Source organism: Thermobia domestica, chromosome 4, assembly GCF_964235325.1.
Source record: "Thermobia domestica chromosome 4, izTheDome1.hap1.1, whole genome shotgun sequence".
Classification (NCBI taxonomy): Eukaryota; Metazoa; Arthropoda; class Insecta; order Zygentoma; family Lepismatidae; genus Thermobia; species Thermobia domestica.
Genome location: NC_137457.1, coordinates 317209597 through 317225961, shown reverse-complemented (window position 1 = coordinate 317225961; position 16365 = coordinate 317209597). Strand labels below are relative to the sequence as shown.

Sequence of the window (16365 nt, the reverse complement as noted above, 5' to 3'; positions counted from 1 at the left end):
AATACAACTTGTAGAGCAATCTTTAACCTTTTTAATGGTGTTTGTTTCATGTTTTTTGTGCACATATTAACTATTTTATGACAATTTTTAATAATCACTGTAACTGAAAAATGCCCTTTTTGACATTTTTAACACCCTGTAGAGGAGAGAGGTAATATTTGGGATTTTATCATCTCTCACTGTAATAAACCTGTGCATAACTTTTTTTTTTTTTTTACAAAAATCTGAGATGGCAAAGTCTGATGACATGTTGATTAGACATGCAATTTCCCTTTACTCACTTTTACAGTTTTTCCAGTAACTTTTAAGAACAGGGACAAAACACAGAAACATTGAGGACAGTAAAAAACAAACAGTATTCGCACGTTCTTCCCTTGCCTGAAACAAAACAATAAAATATGGTGAACATGCAATTTTTGGTCTTCCATTTTCTATGTGTTGTCAAATCTGTAAAACGAAACTAAACAAAGAGCAATATTAATACATAAAACGCTCAACATCTTAGTTATTCACAACTGAACTATTGCATGATCCGAAAAACTCCGGTATATCCGCAAATCATCATTTGTCATATTTTACCGAAATACGTATGACTTTCGACAAACTGATACACTAAATGTTGTTAATACGCAAAGTTCATTGATCTCATCACTTATTCACTTATTCTCTTATATTCATCACAACCTTTAGGATACTTCCCGTAGATATAGAAAGATAAAATGTAGTATCCAAATTTCGTGTAGCGTGCATGATAAAAAGCAACAGGATGATATTTCCCTCCGTCAGTCCCCTTCAATGGAATGTATTGATTATTCAACAAAACAACGAGAAATCCAATCAGAAAATTCATAAAATATAAAACATGTAGCCAAGTCTCGACTTTGCAATAATAATAATAATAATAATAATAATAATAATAATAATAATAATAATAATAATAATAATAATAATAATAATAATAATATATAATAATAATAATAATAATAATAATAATAATAATAATAATAATAATAATAATGGAATAACAGATAAAGGAATAACAGAATAACAATATCAATTACGTGAACAATACCTTCCAATAAAGAAAATTAATAAATGCCACGTCGGGATTCGATGCCGGGTCACTGTAATGGCAGTTCTCTGCTTTCACACTTTGCCATCAATTCCTCAGACAAAGATAAGAAAATAAACTAGTAGTTATGTTAGATATTATTATCACACACTATTTCTACACGTGTTGATATAATTGAAAGATTGTGAAAATAATTTCTATCGTCTTTTCTTCTTTGGAGCCTAGAAGGTAAATAAGAATTGTAGGGACGGGCACGAGCGAGTTCGAGCGAGTTTTCACTCAAACTCGACTCGACTCGACTCGACTCGAAACAGACATCTTTGAGCTCAACTCGAAAAATTTCCTCGAACTCAACTCGAATTTGACTCGAGTTTAAATTCGAATCGAGTCAAAGCGAGGAACATCGAGCCAAATGCTGTGTGTAGTTTCAAGTACTTTCTTCAAGTATCCTACATAAACAATATAATTATTATCAAAGATGCTACTATTACTACTACTAACATTACTTCTTCTACTTATTATTATTATTATTATTATTATTATTATTATTATTATTATTATTATTATTATTATTATTATTATTATTATTATTATTATAACAACACCATGTACAAACATGAACGACAGGTATATCTCAATAGTAAACACTAGTTGACTGCTGCCCTCGGTAGTCGTGAAGTCTAGGAGGCAAGGACATCGTTCACGAGATTCTGCATTTGAGTTCCGGAGAAGCAAGCATCCGGGATCAAACCAAAAATCGTTACAAATTAGAGGGCACCGGCCAAAATTGTTCAAAACTGCTTTACTCGGATTTAGGGTTCTCAACGGCTCGAATGGATCGGGTCACAGCGCATTCCCTATCGAGCCGAGCCAGTACCTCAGCCACCCAATCTGGTTCGAGCTGAACCAAACCGAGCTGATATCTTACCTCAACCAAGCTGGCTCGATCTGATGGCTCACCTGAACCGAGTTGGTGCCGCATCTCAACCGAGTCGGCTCAAGCTGTTCGCTGAGTTGAACCGAGCTGAATAGGTTAACATCACTACCCGGTTGGGCTGTTTCGGCACAAATATTCGACCGTGCAGGTCTTAGCCTTGGTGATAAGAAATAGAGTCTATACTTATGTTAGTGCTTACGACACTTGAGGCTGTCTCGTTATAAAAATCAATTGTCGTCTTGTTAATCGGGACGAGATGCGTTCAATGTCCCATCTCATGAGCAACACTAAAAATATTCCACATTACTGCTTACATTTCTCATTGTTTCCGCTTTCCAGTCTAGTAAGGTAATGATTTCAAAACGAGTTAAAACGAACTAAACGAGCGAGCCATTTATCAAATTCGACTCGACTGAAACTCGACCTCAGAAATGTGACTCGACTTGGAACTCGACTCCAGAAAATTAACTTTGACTTGACTCGAATTTGCTTCGAGTTTCGAGTCGAGTCGAGTTTTAGCTCGACTCGTGACATATCTAAAGAATTGTAATGTAAATCGGGACCATCGCTGAAAACTATGACGTAGACTTAACTTGAAGAACGTTTCGTGATATATTTCTCAGTGAGGAACGTCTATATAAGTCTTTTTCTTTGGTTTAAAGAAATAAATCTCATGTAAATTATTGTGACACATAAGCAACGTCTCCTTATAGAGGGATAAATCGTTGAGTCCTTCTAATCTGACCAACAGAGTGCTCCTTTAACCCTGCATTACTCGCGCACGGTCTCAGATTCCGGGAGTAAGTTTTTCTTGTTATTACTTCGCTTTGAGTTGGCAACACTTGCAGCCAGTCCGTATAGCTTCCGTTTCTACCCCTCCCTCCCCATCCCGCCTGTTCAGTCTGAGGCGTGACCGTGTGGTGGAAGTGTGTGTTTTTGTCCAAACCCGGTCTGTGATTCCGTGCGCGAGTTTTCCAGTAACCAAAGTCTGGACTCTGATTCCGTGCGTGAGTAAACGTGTCTGTGCTTTGCGAACATTATGTTTTGAACTGTTATGTCAAAATATATTAATTCATAATCCAAATGAATTCTAATGAGCAGAATCGGATTCTTCGTCTACTAAGTGAAATGCCGAGTAAACCTGATACATTTGATGATTCGTCTAACTCAGGAGATGATGTCGTTGAAGAAACTGAACATGATTCAAAGACTGAGATATCAGCAGATGAAGCCGAAGCAGCAAACAAATCGGATCCTGGAATAGCAGCTCAGCGGCCACAAAGACACACACCGACAGACCAGAAGACCGGCAGAGCAAGTCAGCAGGGGGGTGCGCTGGGAGCAAATGCTGGAATATCACATATTTTGGGGAAGGACCAATCAACTATATGGTATGTTCATCAAAATTCCAATCGCCGTGTTAGAGTGCAGCGGCACAACATAGTCACCCACGTTCCAGGTATAAAAGGAGTGGCTCGCAATGCAAAAACCCCAGTTGAAACATTGATGGTTTTGTTTTCCTCTGGACGTGCTGCAGTCTATCGTCCACAACACTAATGCTTGGATTGAAGCACATACAGCTAATTACAGTCGTGAGAGAGATGCTTGTTTGACAAATGAAGCAGAAATTAAAGCCTTTCTTGGCCTACTGTACTTCAGTGGAGTTCTACGTTCGTTACATCAAAATTTAGACGATCTATATGCAACGGATGATACTGGTATAGAATTGTTTACAACTGTTTTGTCAAAACACAGATTTAGATTTCTACTTCAAGTGCTAAGGTTTGATGATCGGAACACAAAACGAGAACGAAAGGCTTATGACAGAGTTGCGCCCATCAGAGATATTTTGAGCAGTTCAATGACCTTTGTAAGGCCCATTATAGTGTTGGGGAATATACAACAATCGACGAAATGCTAGGGACCTTTAGGGGAAGGTGTCCCTTCCGACAATATATTAAATCTAAGCCGGCGAAGTATGATATTAAGATGTTCACCCTAACAGATGCTCGAGTTTGTTATGCATTAAATATGGAAACATATGCAGGGACTCAACTTCCAGGTCCGTTTGCAGTGGATAACAGACCTCAAGTTGTACTCCGATTGATTTCACCGATATCTGGATCTGGTATTAATATTACGATGGATAATTGGTTTATGTCGGTCCTCTTGCTAACAGAATCGAAAACTCATCATAACTTAACTGCAGTTGGTACGTTAAGGAAAAACAAACGAGAAATTCCAGAGGTATTCACACAAACCAGATCCAGGCCACCCCATAGGAGCCTTTTTGCGTTTTCTGAGCATGTAACTTTAGTATCATATGTGCCTAAAAAGTACCGAAATGTGCTTCTTTTTATCATGCACAATGCACAATGATGACAAAATTGATGAAACATCAGGAGAGGCAATGAAGCCAGAGATACTCACCCCATATAATATCACAAAAAGTGATGTCGACACACTGAATAGTTTGAAAGGCACATATTCAGTAGCTAGAATGTTCCAAAGATGGCCTTTAGCGATTTTCTTTTCAATGTTCAACATCGGTGGAATTAATAGTTTCATTGTCTACCAAGCAAACAATCAATCTGATTCAAATAGAAGGGATTTCCTGAAATCGCTCAGCAAAGAGCTGTGCGCAGATCAGTTGCAAGTACGAGCAGCGAAGACAAATCTGCCTCGTAACCTGCGAATGAATGTTCGAAGGGCCGCTGGAGTACCAGATCTTCACCAACCTGCAACTGTGGAAGTGAACCCTGGAAGATGTTCGTTTTGTTCATGGAAGCAGAACAGAAAAAACAGATTTACTTGTGCCAGATGCAAGAGATACATCTATGGAGAGCATACTGGCCCAAAACTCTGTCAAGAATATCCTATCGGCAACATGGATCTTCATGAAGAATCAGATTCCGACTAAAAGTGTCCTTGTTTACAGAGTTGACATTATGCCAACCAAACAGAATTCTTTACGTTCAAGTTTTCTAAGATGTGATTTTCAAAAGCATTGTTGTTTGATAAGTTTTTCCAGTAAAGAAACCTTCTAGTTAGAGTTAGTTACAAGTTTTTTTTTTCATAGGTAGGTCTGCACCAGTTATTGCAGGCATGTAATCACCACTAGCATACTTGCTCATTCATTTGATATTAAAGTTGCCAAAAATATCAGTATTTGTTTTTCATTATCAGCCAATTTTAGCAATAAAAAGAAACCACAGTCTCTGAGTCCGTGCCCGAGCATTGGTGTAACTTTTTGAGCGCGGGTAACGCAGGGTTAACCGTGTATATTCGACTATAACAGTTTGGGATAAGATAAAATATGTTCCCCATATAATTTTATAATAAAATTACTCGCATCTATTTACTTATTTCATAGTTCCCTCATATTCAATTTCTAATATTCGGCGACAGTTGTCATCGAATTTCATACAATTATACGCATAATAATAATAATAATAATAATAATAATAATAATAATAATAATAATAATGATAATAATAATAATAATAATAATAATAATAATAATAATAATAATAATAATAATAATAATAATAATAATAATAATATCAATTTCGTAAACAATACCTTCCAATAAAGAAAAAATAAAAGTCACACCCATGTTACTGAAATGGCAGTTCTCTCCTTTCACACTTTGCCATCAATTCCTCATACAAAGAGAAGAAAATAAACTAATAGTTATATTAGATAAACATAGCATACACTATTTCTACACGTGGTGATGCAATTCATAGAATGCGAAAATAATGTCTGCCGACTTTTGTTCTTTAAAAATTAGAAGTTACGGTGAGGAAGAATTGCAGTAATGTAAATCGGGATCAGTTAAAAGCGATTAGGTAGCCTCATCTTGAAGAACGTTTCGTGATATTTTCCTCATTGACGAAGGTTTATATCACTTGTTTTTGAGTTAGAGAAGGAAACCTCTAGTAAGTCATTGTGACAATCATAAGGAACGTCTCCTTATACAAGTATTAGTACGAGATTTTGTGTATAGTCTTACATGCAAGGCTTTTAACTAGCCAATAGTGTAGATGGAAGATGAAGTGACGCGGTATTTAAGTGGTTAGCGAATTGAACTTCTATTCGACGGACCCGGGTTCAAATTCCGGTTAGGTTCTAACTTTTTTCAAATCTTTCAATTTCAATTTCAATACATACTCAGTGTGACAAGAAAGATCTTCTCTCCTCCAGGAAGAAAATAATGTTGGAATGAGGAGAATTGGAGAAGGTCTCTCAAAGGAGGCACACATTTATTAACTTATTTCCAGCAGTTGTCCTAGATTTGATATTTTCAGCTACTTTGAGGCATTTTCTGATTCATGCGTGGTCAGTATTTGTATTTCTCTAAACATACAGTATAGAAAGAAATAATACATTGTATACACAGGAATATTGAGATTAATATATGGTGTTCTTTGGAAAACTCGATCCGAACCATACAGATCCATTTTAGAATGGCGAACTGTTTCGTTAGTCACCTACTTTACAATTTTACTTGGATAAACACCTGGATCAGGGCTACCAACTGCTGCCAGTGCCAAGAAAAGTTACATGTAAGTTGGGTTGCATCTGTCTAAGCGTTCTCACAACAGCATATTACCTGGAAACCAAGTAATGGAATTAGAACACTTAGGGGGAAGATACTTTCGTGGTTGGGTGTACAACCTAGATGGTCAGTACAAATTTTGTTCACAATAATGGGACAGAGCGACGCAAATTAACACCGTTTATCTCGGTCATCTTGTGTGTGTAATGTGTCATGAGTATTGAAGTTCTCTTTGTTACTAAGACAACTTATTTCAAAGGAATGGTTGCTAGACTTTTATGTGAATAACTAATTTAGTTGGGAACGTTAGCTTTCCGGAGTATTGAGGTCAAAATGATCATTATGATACTTGAAAACCTCTGCAAATTCCTAGAGTCGCCGGTATCTTATCAATCTTCTACTCAGAAGCTCTTCTCTGCGTCCTTTCTCAATCAGACCTCAGCTAACTCCCCTCAACCGAAAAGACCGACAGAGAGAAAAACTGAAAATTAACAATAAAGGACGCTCCACGGGAAATCCTGCAACCTGGATAGTGAGTAAACCATCAACCAATATTCTACATGCCTCTCCTCCATGTAGTTTGTAAACTAAAGCTTCTGTCGGTGGGATGTGTGTATACCGTGGTCTCTATATTTAACGAAAGAGATTTATATGCGTACCTGGTGAATTATGTAAGATAGAAAGAAGGAAGAGTAAACAAGAAGATAGGAAAGTGCCAGAAGAGATTTTTACTTTGTCAGATTTGATAGAGAAATAAAGAACCTGGAAACCAGGAGAAAATCCTTTATCGGTCATGCTGCAGGCTTAGGTATTTACATGACAAAGCCACAATCGAAGCGTAGCAAAAATTCATATTAAACTGCCTGAAGTAATAAATTATTAACCTTTCTGTTAAACTAAAATTTTATTTGAATATGTTCTTTTATACAAATTTGTGTTTTCTGTAGTGCCGAGGTGTATGGTTAGTGGGGATATCTGTTATCTTGTAACATGCAATTTCTTCATTGTCTGTGCTTAGGTCGTTATCGGCTTGCAGGCTGCAGCTACTTATTCCCCTGGACTTTCCCTCCGCTACTGCTTCTGCTTGATTCATGAGTTATGACTTCCTGGGTGTTTTCACTGCTCATTGTTGTGGTATATACCGTCATTTTCTGCTTAATTTTCTGTGTACAGGTTGAATTCGAGATATGAAGATTTCCTGTTGAGGTTACTGCTTTTATTGTTTTTCCGAAAAATTTCCTGGTGGCTATTTGAACAGCGTTTAACTTCCTATGTTGTTCGTTTTGTGGTGTTGAGATGGCTAAAAGAGTAGAAAGCCATGTTATAATATATTGTTGGTTGTTGCTTATATTACTTCCAAGATGTTATCTTCTGTTGTTTCCGTTTGATGTTATTGTTGCTTCGCATCTGGTATGGTTTCTTCTTGCTCCTTGCTGTACTGGCTCTGAAAAGGGTCAGTAGAATTTTTTGTTTCAGTATCTGTTCAGTTCAGAATTCAATTTTTCTGGTTTTCTGTTAGACGATGGTCTTTGGTCTGGATGGACACCTGTTGCCTCCTGTTCTGGGGTTACTTGTTTGCATGTTGCACAAAAGTTTTTGTTTATAGTTTTTGACAACCTTCATTATGTGTACCAACACAACGGAAGCATATACACTGGCCTGTGCAGTGGAAGCGTCGATGCCCGTACTGGTAGCAATTCAAGCACGCATTTTTCACGTTTTTTTAGTCTAATTTCACACTCATCCAAAGTATCTGGTTATTTCATAGGATTATTTCGTAAAATTTAAACCGGGAAGTCTTATAAATGTTTGTTTTGGAACTGAAAGTAAAGAAAAATGTAAAGTAGCATTAAAGAACAATCTTACAACCAAGCATGAAATTTGAAAGTTACATGTTTTGTACTACACTAATTTATTTCATGACATTTTAACGTTTAACAATCAATAAAAAAGAGTATCTAGGACCGATTTTCGAACCCTCGATCTTCAAGTTTCATAAGTTCTTTACGAAGACTTGTAAGCGATTCATCATGCTTGGGTACAGTCAGTACAAATATTTCTTGCAGCTAGTTTCTATATACAGAAAAGAGGAAAAATGGAATTCCCTTTGTAGAGATTTGTGGGATTTGAGGTGAATCAAGCCTCACTCTTTTGGACGTATTTCTTGAACGTTTTTATTGGATATCGTATGCAGGAGTGTAGCAATTAATATCTTTCGTCTCCCTACAATTATGGCTGATCGCCAAATGCTGACACGTGGAGTCGGAATACTCCAACCTCTATTGTCTGGTGCTGGGAACTGTCCGGAAGTGGTGTATTCTTCCCTACATTAAGCTCATACCATGATGGAGTCAAATAGCAGCAAGATAGTATTATAGTACAATTTTCATACCTTTCAATTCAGTATATTTAACGCAAATTTTTTGCCATCCTCTGCAAATGCCATATTACAAATATGTTAGAGCCATCAGTGATTATATGTTGGTTAGTAGCATATTGATAAAACGGAATTGCTACAAGCATTTCCGAGAAAATCACAAAGAAGCAACGATCATAACACCCCTAAAAATAACTTACACGTAGATAAATCTGTTTTTTACTAATTTGCGAATGTTCAATAAAAGCTGATTTAGTTTTCAACTTACAAGCCAATGAGATCACCAGAAAAATGACATCAAATTAGTATAAAAATTCCAGTTTGAAATTTATCTACAAATATGTACTTCTAAACGTGGCATAATTGTAAGTTCATTGATTTTCACCTCTCCTGTCATCAATGCAAAATAAAATTAAAAAATGAACTCGTGGCCATCTCTAATACTAACAATATAGTTTAAAAAATAAAACACATTCTGCAAAATACAAAAGTAACTGACTTATATCCATCCTCAGTATAGATAATATATTTATAGAATAAAACATTTCCCAAAAATAGAAAGATAACAAATTTGTGACCATCTTTAATACTAATGGGACAGTTTTAGAATTATGCACCTTATATAAAATTAAAAAAGTAATTAAATTATGGACGTGTTAGAAACCGCGATAGACGTTATATAAAATACAAAAGCAATTAAATTATGAACGAATAAGCAACCATAATAGACGTTATATAAAATACAAAAGTAATTAAATTATGAACGTGTAAGAAACCATAATAGACGTTATATAAAATACAAAAGTAATTAAATTATGAACGTGTAAGAAACCATAATAGACGTTATATAAAATACAAAAGTAATTAAATTATGAACGTGTAAGAAACCATAATAGATGTTATATAAAATACAAAATTAATTAAATTATGAACGTGTAAGAAGCCATAATAGACGTTATATAAAATACAAAAGTAATTAAATTATGAACGTGTAAGAAACCATAATAGTCTTAATATAAAATAAAAAAGTAATTAAATCATGAACGTGTTAGAAACTTTGATACATTTTATATAAATTTCAAAAGTAACTAAATTATGAACGTGTTAGAAACCTTCATACTCTTTATATAAAATTCAAAAGTAATTAATGTTGGTGTGCGGTGGCTCAGTGGTAGAGCATTCACTTCCGGTGCTTGGTGTCCCTGGTTCGAACCCAGCTCGCGCCGTGTGGACCTTGTGGTGGACAAACACCTTGTTCGTGGATTTTCTGGGGATTCTCCCGTTTCTTCCCACTTTATTCATTCCACCATTTCACTCATCACTCATCATCACCGTCTCCTTTAGCCTAACCGGCATAATCGTGGGACTAAAACTTAAAGATTTTATTTCATTTCAAAAGTAATTAAAGTATGAACGTGTTAGAAACCCTGATACACCTTATATAAAATACAGAAGTAATTAAATCATGAACGTGTAAGAAACTATGATAGACGTTATATAAAATACAAAAGTAATTAAATTATGAACGTGTTAGATATAATTTTACAATAAAACACGTTATGTAAAATAAACCTTTATAGATTTAAATCAAATAATTTCAGAAAAAAGAAACAATAGAAACACATTACCTGATATAGTGATTAAAAATCTGCACAGAACAAAACATATTTTTTTAATCATTCAGAGAAATACTTAATATTTTGTACACCAATTCCTGTGTCTTCTGCCATCTTTCTAATGATGGCACTTTCAATGATGGACTAGAAGAAAAATTGTATAAAATGTTACATTAGAGTCTTGATGTTATTAGCAAATAGGATTCTATTTCAATTTTATCTTAACCTTTGAATGCAAGAAGTTTCCTAGAGATAATTCTTGAGTAAAATTTATTATTTTAAGCTAGGTTTACAACACTTTCAACATTTGCAACGGATTCTACTTGAGCATTTTATTCTAGTGGTTGGGAAACATCGACACCCAAAATATCGGTTCACATAGATATGAACACTTGGATTGATATAGTTACCAATATTTTTATAAATTAAAATAATTTATTCTTCAAACAAGATTAGCGCTAAGTTTCTTTTGTTGAGTGGAGTTGATGTTGAGTTTAAAGTCCCTTCAGCAGGTAGGCTATATGAGACGCGACCTACTGATTAACGTGGAATCCAAACCGCATGATCTCGCGCCGGGAATAGACCCCGAGTATCCCACGCCTAAGTTACTTTTGTATTAAGTTTTAGTTGCTGACTATAAATTTACATTACTTTTCCAGTCGTGTATCTCAAATCATATCAACCGTTCAATAAGAATGTTATTCTTCTAAAGATTTGCCATATAAACTCAAAGTTGCCATCTTTTCGAGAAAAGAACACAGTCTCAAGAGTGTTATAGAACCTTGGAACAATATTCTTAAAAGTTGTGAATGTGTAGTTTTAATGGATTATAAGCAATAAACATATTCAATGTTCCGAATCTCATCCACAAATCGGTAAAAACATACTGCTACTACTCCCCTTATAAGAACGCCAAACCAGAATACTAAATACTATACGATGAAAAGTAATGAAATTATAACTATTATGACTAGAATATGAACTATTATGACTGTTAAGTCTTCTTGTTCACTTTCCAACTATCACGTTCTGCCATTTTTGTTTCTTATAAGGGCATTTTTTATTTTCTTCTTGTCTATGCTATCCAAACTTCCTTGCCATAAAATATATGTCTGTATTTTCATTTATTTTCGATATTGTCTGAAGAAGAATATGTTAGATATCCGAAACCGTTATTATATTTAAAAAATGTGTTTTAAAGCTTTGGTCAGTGTTTCTTTTGTTAAAATAATCAATCCAAAGCCATGGGTATTCTTACTATTTAACATATATTTTATTACCTTTCTTACATAATACTTTTTCAAGAAGGCACTAATCTTTATAATTTAGTTCTTAATAATTCTTACTCATAGAACTTTCTTGTACATCTTCGTTATCCAAATCTTTTATTCTGTATGTTGGTGGATTGGATGGAATAACTTTTGTAATAACAAATACTTCTGTTGACCAGTTAGGTGTATATTCTTTCTTAAGCAAACCTTTAGATTTACTTATACGAACGTAATAATTAATTTTATATTTAGGTTTAACATTCATATATTCTATCCTATATACTTTCTCTAATATATATTTGCTAATTCTGTTTACCAACTTCTGTAGGCTTTATACCAATTCTTCTATGTACTTCATTATAATACTCGCTAACTAATGTTGGTAATATCTCTGTCCATTTACAATTTTCTTGCATAGTAAACATTTTCCACATGTTTACCTTCAGAGTTCTGTTGAAGGGCTCTACAATGGAAACATTTTTACCACTTTGAGATGATTGATATTATGTTCCTTCATCAACTCTCTAAAGTATTTTTCTAATTTCTTTACCTTGATCACTTTGTAAGCTAGAAGGTTTTCTAGTTTTTAATACTGATTCAAACGCTTCTGTAACATTCTTACCACTCTTATCTTTAACAGCAACAACAAACGCCTATTTCGAGAACACATCAATAATCGATAGTAAATACTTATAGCCTTTGTTTAATTTGAAAACACCTTTTAATACTCCACTATCCATTTCTACAAGATCAGCTTGCCAAAGATCATCTAGACCTTTTATAACAACACTTAGCCTAGGATAGTTTTTTTGTCACAGGTTTGTGCATTTCTTCTATAATGTCTTCTCTAACACCATTACCTTCTTTTAGTCAATCTTTCTTTTTAACGAATTGAGATTTAGTTACACCACATACAGAACAAACACCTTTCTTAATATATATCTTCCATTCTTTATTCGCAATAGAATATGCCTTTCGTGCGTTCATTTAGTTGTTATGTTTCTTTCCCTAAATACATTTCAATAAAAGTTGCGTAAAAGTGAGCCAGAAGTTAGCTTTAATGGTTATATCATTGTAAAGAATTATGTACATAGTACCCCATTTAATATCACTTAAGCATTGTAATTACGTAACCCTTCTGTGCTAAATAGTATTAATCAAAGTACAGCTAAATAATATAGGCTAGTGACGGGATTCAGAAGTTATAGGCAGTCAGGGGTGGAGGTTTTATGGTTATATAATAAAAGGTATTTTGTCAATGTCTGTATAAAAACCGACCTTCTTTTGCTAGTTGCTCTTTAAAAAAATTATTTTGAATGCCATTAGTTAAGACAGAGGAAGATATATATTGTAATATGACTAAAGCATTTTGGTGAAGGGCGATTAATATTTTATTGATTTTGGCTTCAATATTTTGTAAACCTTGTTATATTAAATGCAAATAAAATTCAATCCCCAGTCTGGTGCTGTAGGTCATTCACACGTGCAAAGAAATTAAGGAAGTCTCATAATAATTTAAAACTATGTCCAGTTAAAACATTCTTTTAAATAGGAAATATAAAATTATGTCATGTAGCAATGTATCAAGGGAATTATAACACTTCCTACTTCACGTTATGAAGTAATTCTAAAAATGTAACGGTAAGCGGAAGAAAAGACGCTACCTAAACTAGGAAGAAAAGGTAGGTGGACAAAAAGAGTAGGGAACTGGAGAGAGTTTTGAAGTGACCATCTGCCTAAAAGGATCTACTTCTCAAAAATCTTCATTCGTCAAAATCTGGGTGAGTACAATGCTGTATACTATTTGATATCACACTTTATTATGCAACCTTGTCACAAAATTCGTTTAATTCTTATCTTATCTTCAAAAATTCATTATGACAGTTATTATAAATTTTAACGTAAGGCCACAGCACCAGTTTTGGGTAATTTTCTGATCTGATATCTCTATTTTATTTCTACAATGAAAACCATCCATCTTAACTAATTATTTGCTCTATCTAAAATTTAATGATTAAGTTTATTATGAGAAAAACTCTTCAAATTGCCCCCATGCTATTATGCTTATTAATACATTGAGTTATGTGTGGATAAAATTGTGTATGTCAACGTCCGGATTTCGGTCCAATATGTTGGCATATGTTAGTATTATGCTTTCCGTACGCGTTGTGGTTCTATACTAGTTCCCGACTTAAACGAGTTTTACAGTTTCTTACTGTTGGAGAAATTTCTTGGTAGACTCGATAAATGATTTTCGAAAGACACTCTATTGGCTTTCAAATTGACACCAAAACGAGAACTCTGCCATGGGAACCGCTATAAGATAGAAGATAAGTAGATATAGCTTGTAGATGTGATTTAATTATAGTTCTTAGATATAAGTTAGTTGTAGTTCTTATATATAAATTTTTAAGGATATCATAAAGCCTATGCTCTTGCGCTATGTAACTTAGTATACTCATTTAATGTAGTGGTGTACATAAAAAACCTTGAAAAAGGGGGAAAGTGGCGTTCAATCTACAATAACACCCTACTTCTCTTGATTGACATTTATATTGATAATTAAGGTGGGACAATAATGTGCCAGCTTTGGTTTTCCTCTTTGCGTAGTGAACATATTGCATTGATTATAAAAGGAAATAAAGAAGAAAGAAGTGAATACAAAAGTTAGGTTCAAGAATATGAGAACATAATTTATTATTATTTTTTTATACTTTAACATTGGAAGGGACAATTTAAGTTTTGTTTTCTCTGTCAATTCACTCCATTATAAAGGAAGTAGTAGTACTAGCTCTCTTCCCTTATTACCTTTCCATCCTGTACCTCGCACGCATAGTGTCTCCAACTTTGTTTTTGCGTCAGAATAACAATCTATTTAATGAGATCTTTTCATCTTCTATTCATTGTCCCAACATTGACCAAACTATTACTCTCAAATGGAGTAGCCTTCTCATGCGAACACATCCTTGACTCGGTAACCCTCGAGTATTACTCATAGAAGTTTAGCGATGCCTTCTTCTGCGTGTTGCGTATGGGTAAGCCCTATCATTAACTGAAACAACATTCCCTTCCTTATGTCAACCCTCCTTACATTAACGGGGTTGGGACTATTCCAAACAGAAAGTTTGGAAAATTACGCTGTCTTATAAGGAACCTAATGAATTATTTTATATTTGTTACAGGTGCCGAACAAGTGATCAGCCACGGGCTATAATCCGGAAAAGCATATATTCATTGTTGCAGAGTGCACGGGGACGATCAGTCGTGGATTGACCCAGTGGTCCAGAAGGGAAGTATGGAAAAGATACATTAAACAAATCCTCCATCAAATGTCTTCGACAAGTTCCAGGAGACAGGTAATGTAGTGGATGCACTTGGAAGCAATAGGCAAATGTTTTTAACAAGGAAACAAAACACAATCACTTCCAGCAGTTAATGTAGAAACTCTAAATAATAATAATAATAATAATAAAGGTAATAATCTTATCCTTTAAGTTTGCATATCTTTGTGAACACCCTGTGCTTTTACATATCTATAGAGGAAGATGGGATGTTATAGATTCATGTGAGCAAACTTAGAGTGTCGCCAAAAGATTGTTAAACACTAAGAGCTTTCTTAACCAATGAAAAAGTACTGAGCTAAGCTATTACACTTAGGAATGGTAATCACCAGGTATTGAAACTCCAGGGTACAAAAAAAAAAAAACTAAATTCGACGTCTTGTGAGATATTAATTAACATTATATTGTTTATGATAAACTATCTTGAGAAAACATATGCTCATTATCTTACCAAAATGATGATGATGTTGACAACAACGCATTCCTGTCTTTCTTGCTTGATTACCGCCGAACTCATAATAATTATAATCCTATGTGGAAAAAGCAGAACATACACAAAGGCATTAAATTTGCACATTGCACACAGTATAATGTTTAAAAAGAGTTGAATAAACGAATCATTTTAAATGTTAATCCTTAAGACTAAATATGCCTACAGAAGCCAGTAATATGCCCTTTCATTTTAAGCATTCAATTGTAAAAATATCAAATTTTCTTATTATACACAGACTAAATAGATTGACAACATACTTTGAATAACTATGTAAAACCCATATTTTTTGAGAGTTATCCTACAGATGAAGTTAGGTTAGGGATCATATCCTCTAGTTTTGCACTAAATCTCATATGGCCCAGATGAATAATATTGAATAACTATTCGCACTGTTTACATATTTCATAGAATTATAATGCAGATCTCAGTGATGCAACTAGTATTGCTATTCAGCCGTTTTGCACTGGTTCGCTAGAACCAGTTATTAAAATATTTCGAATTCGCACAACTGTTTCTTATATCCCGACAGAACAGCAAATTTTACTCAGTTTTGAACAGATGTTTAACTATATTTATTGTTAGAAATTCTTACAGCTACAGTTTTAAATATATGATCTATCAGAACAAGGTATAAGCTTTTATTTGTTAATCCTAAAAGCTCAGATATCAAGAATCAGAACTGAGATCACTTGAATGT

At 34.3% G+C, this 16365-nt stretch overlaps 2 protein-coding genes and 1 long non-coding RNA gene across 6 annotated transcripts in view; 1 reads left to right on the top strand and 2 right to left on the bottom strand.

Annotated features, from left to right (window-relative positions):
* Positions 1–16365, bottom strand: part of LOC145684347 (phospholipid scramblase 2-like) — a 360612-nt gene that overhangs the window by 139207 nt on the left and 205040 nt on the right. The gene's annotated exons all lie outside the window — the stretch shown is intronic.
* The window catches only part of LOC145684350 (uncharacterized), a 42166-nt gene that overhangs the window by 23143 nt on the left and 2658 nt on the right, over positions 1–16365 (top strand). Inside the window, exon 2 of the long non-coding RNA XR_014131277.1 lies at positions 15017–15190. This is a non-coding gene — a long non-coding RNA (uncharacterized LOC145684350). The remainder of the gene's footprint in view (positions 1–15016; positions 15191–16365) is intronic.
* LOC145684348 (phospholipid scramblase 1-like) overlaps positions 7467–16365 on the bottom strand; it is a 109049-nt gene continuing 100150 nt past the window's right edge. For all 4 annotated transcript variants that reach the window (XM_081756562.1, XM_081756564.1, XM_081756565.1 and 1 more), the window contains 3 exons: positions 15627–15705; positions 10576–10707; positions 7467–8390 (listed from right to left, as the gene is read on the bottom strand). In XM_081756562.1, coding sequence (XP_081612688.1) covers positions 10697–10707; positions 15627–15705 — 90 coding nt within the window. In that variant the 3' untranslated portion in view covers positions 7467–8390; positions 10576–10696. The remainder of the gene's footprint in view (positions 8391–10575; positions 10708–15626; positions 15706–16365) is intronic.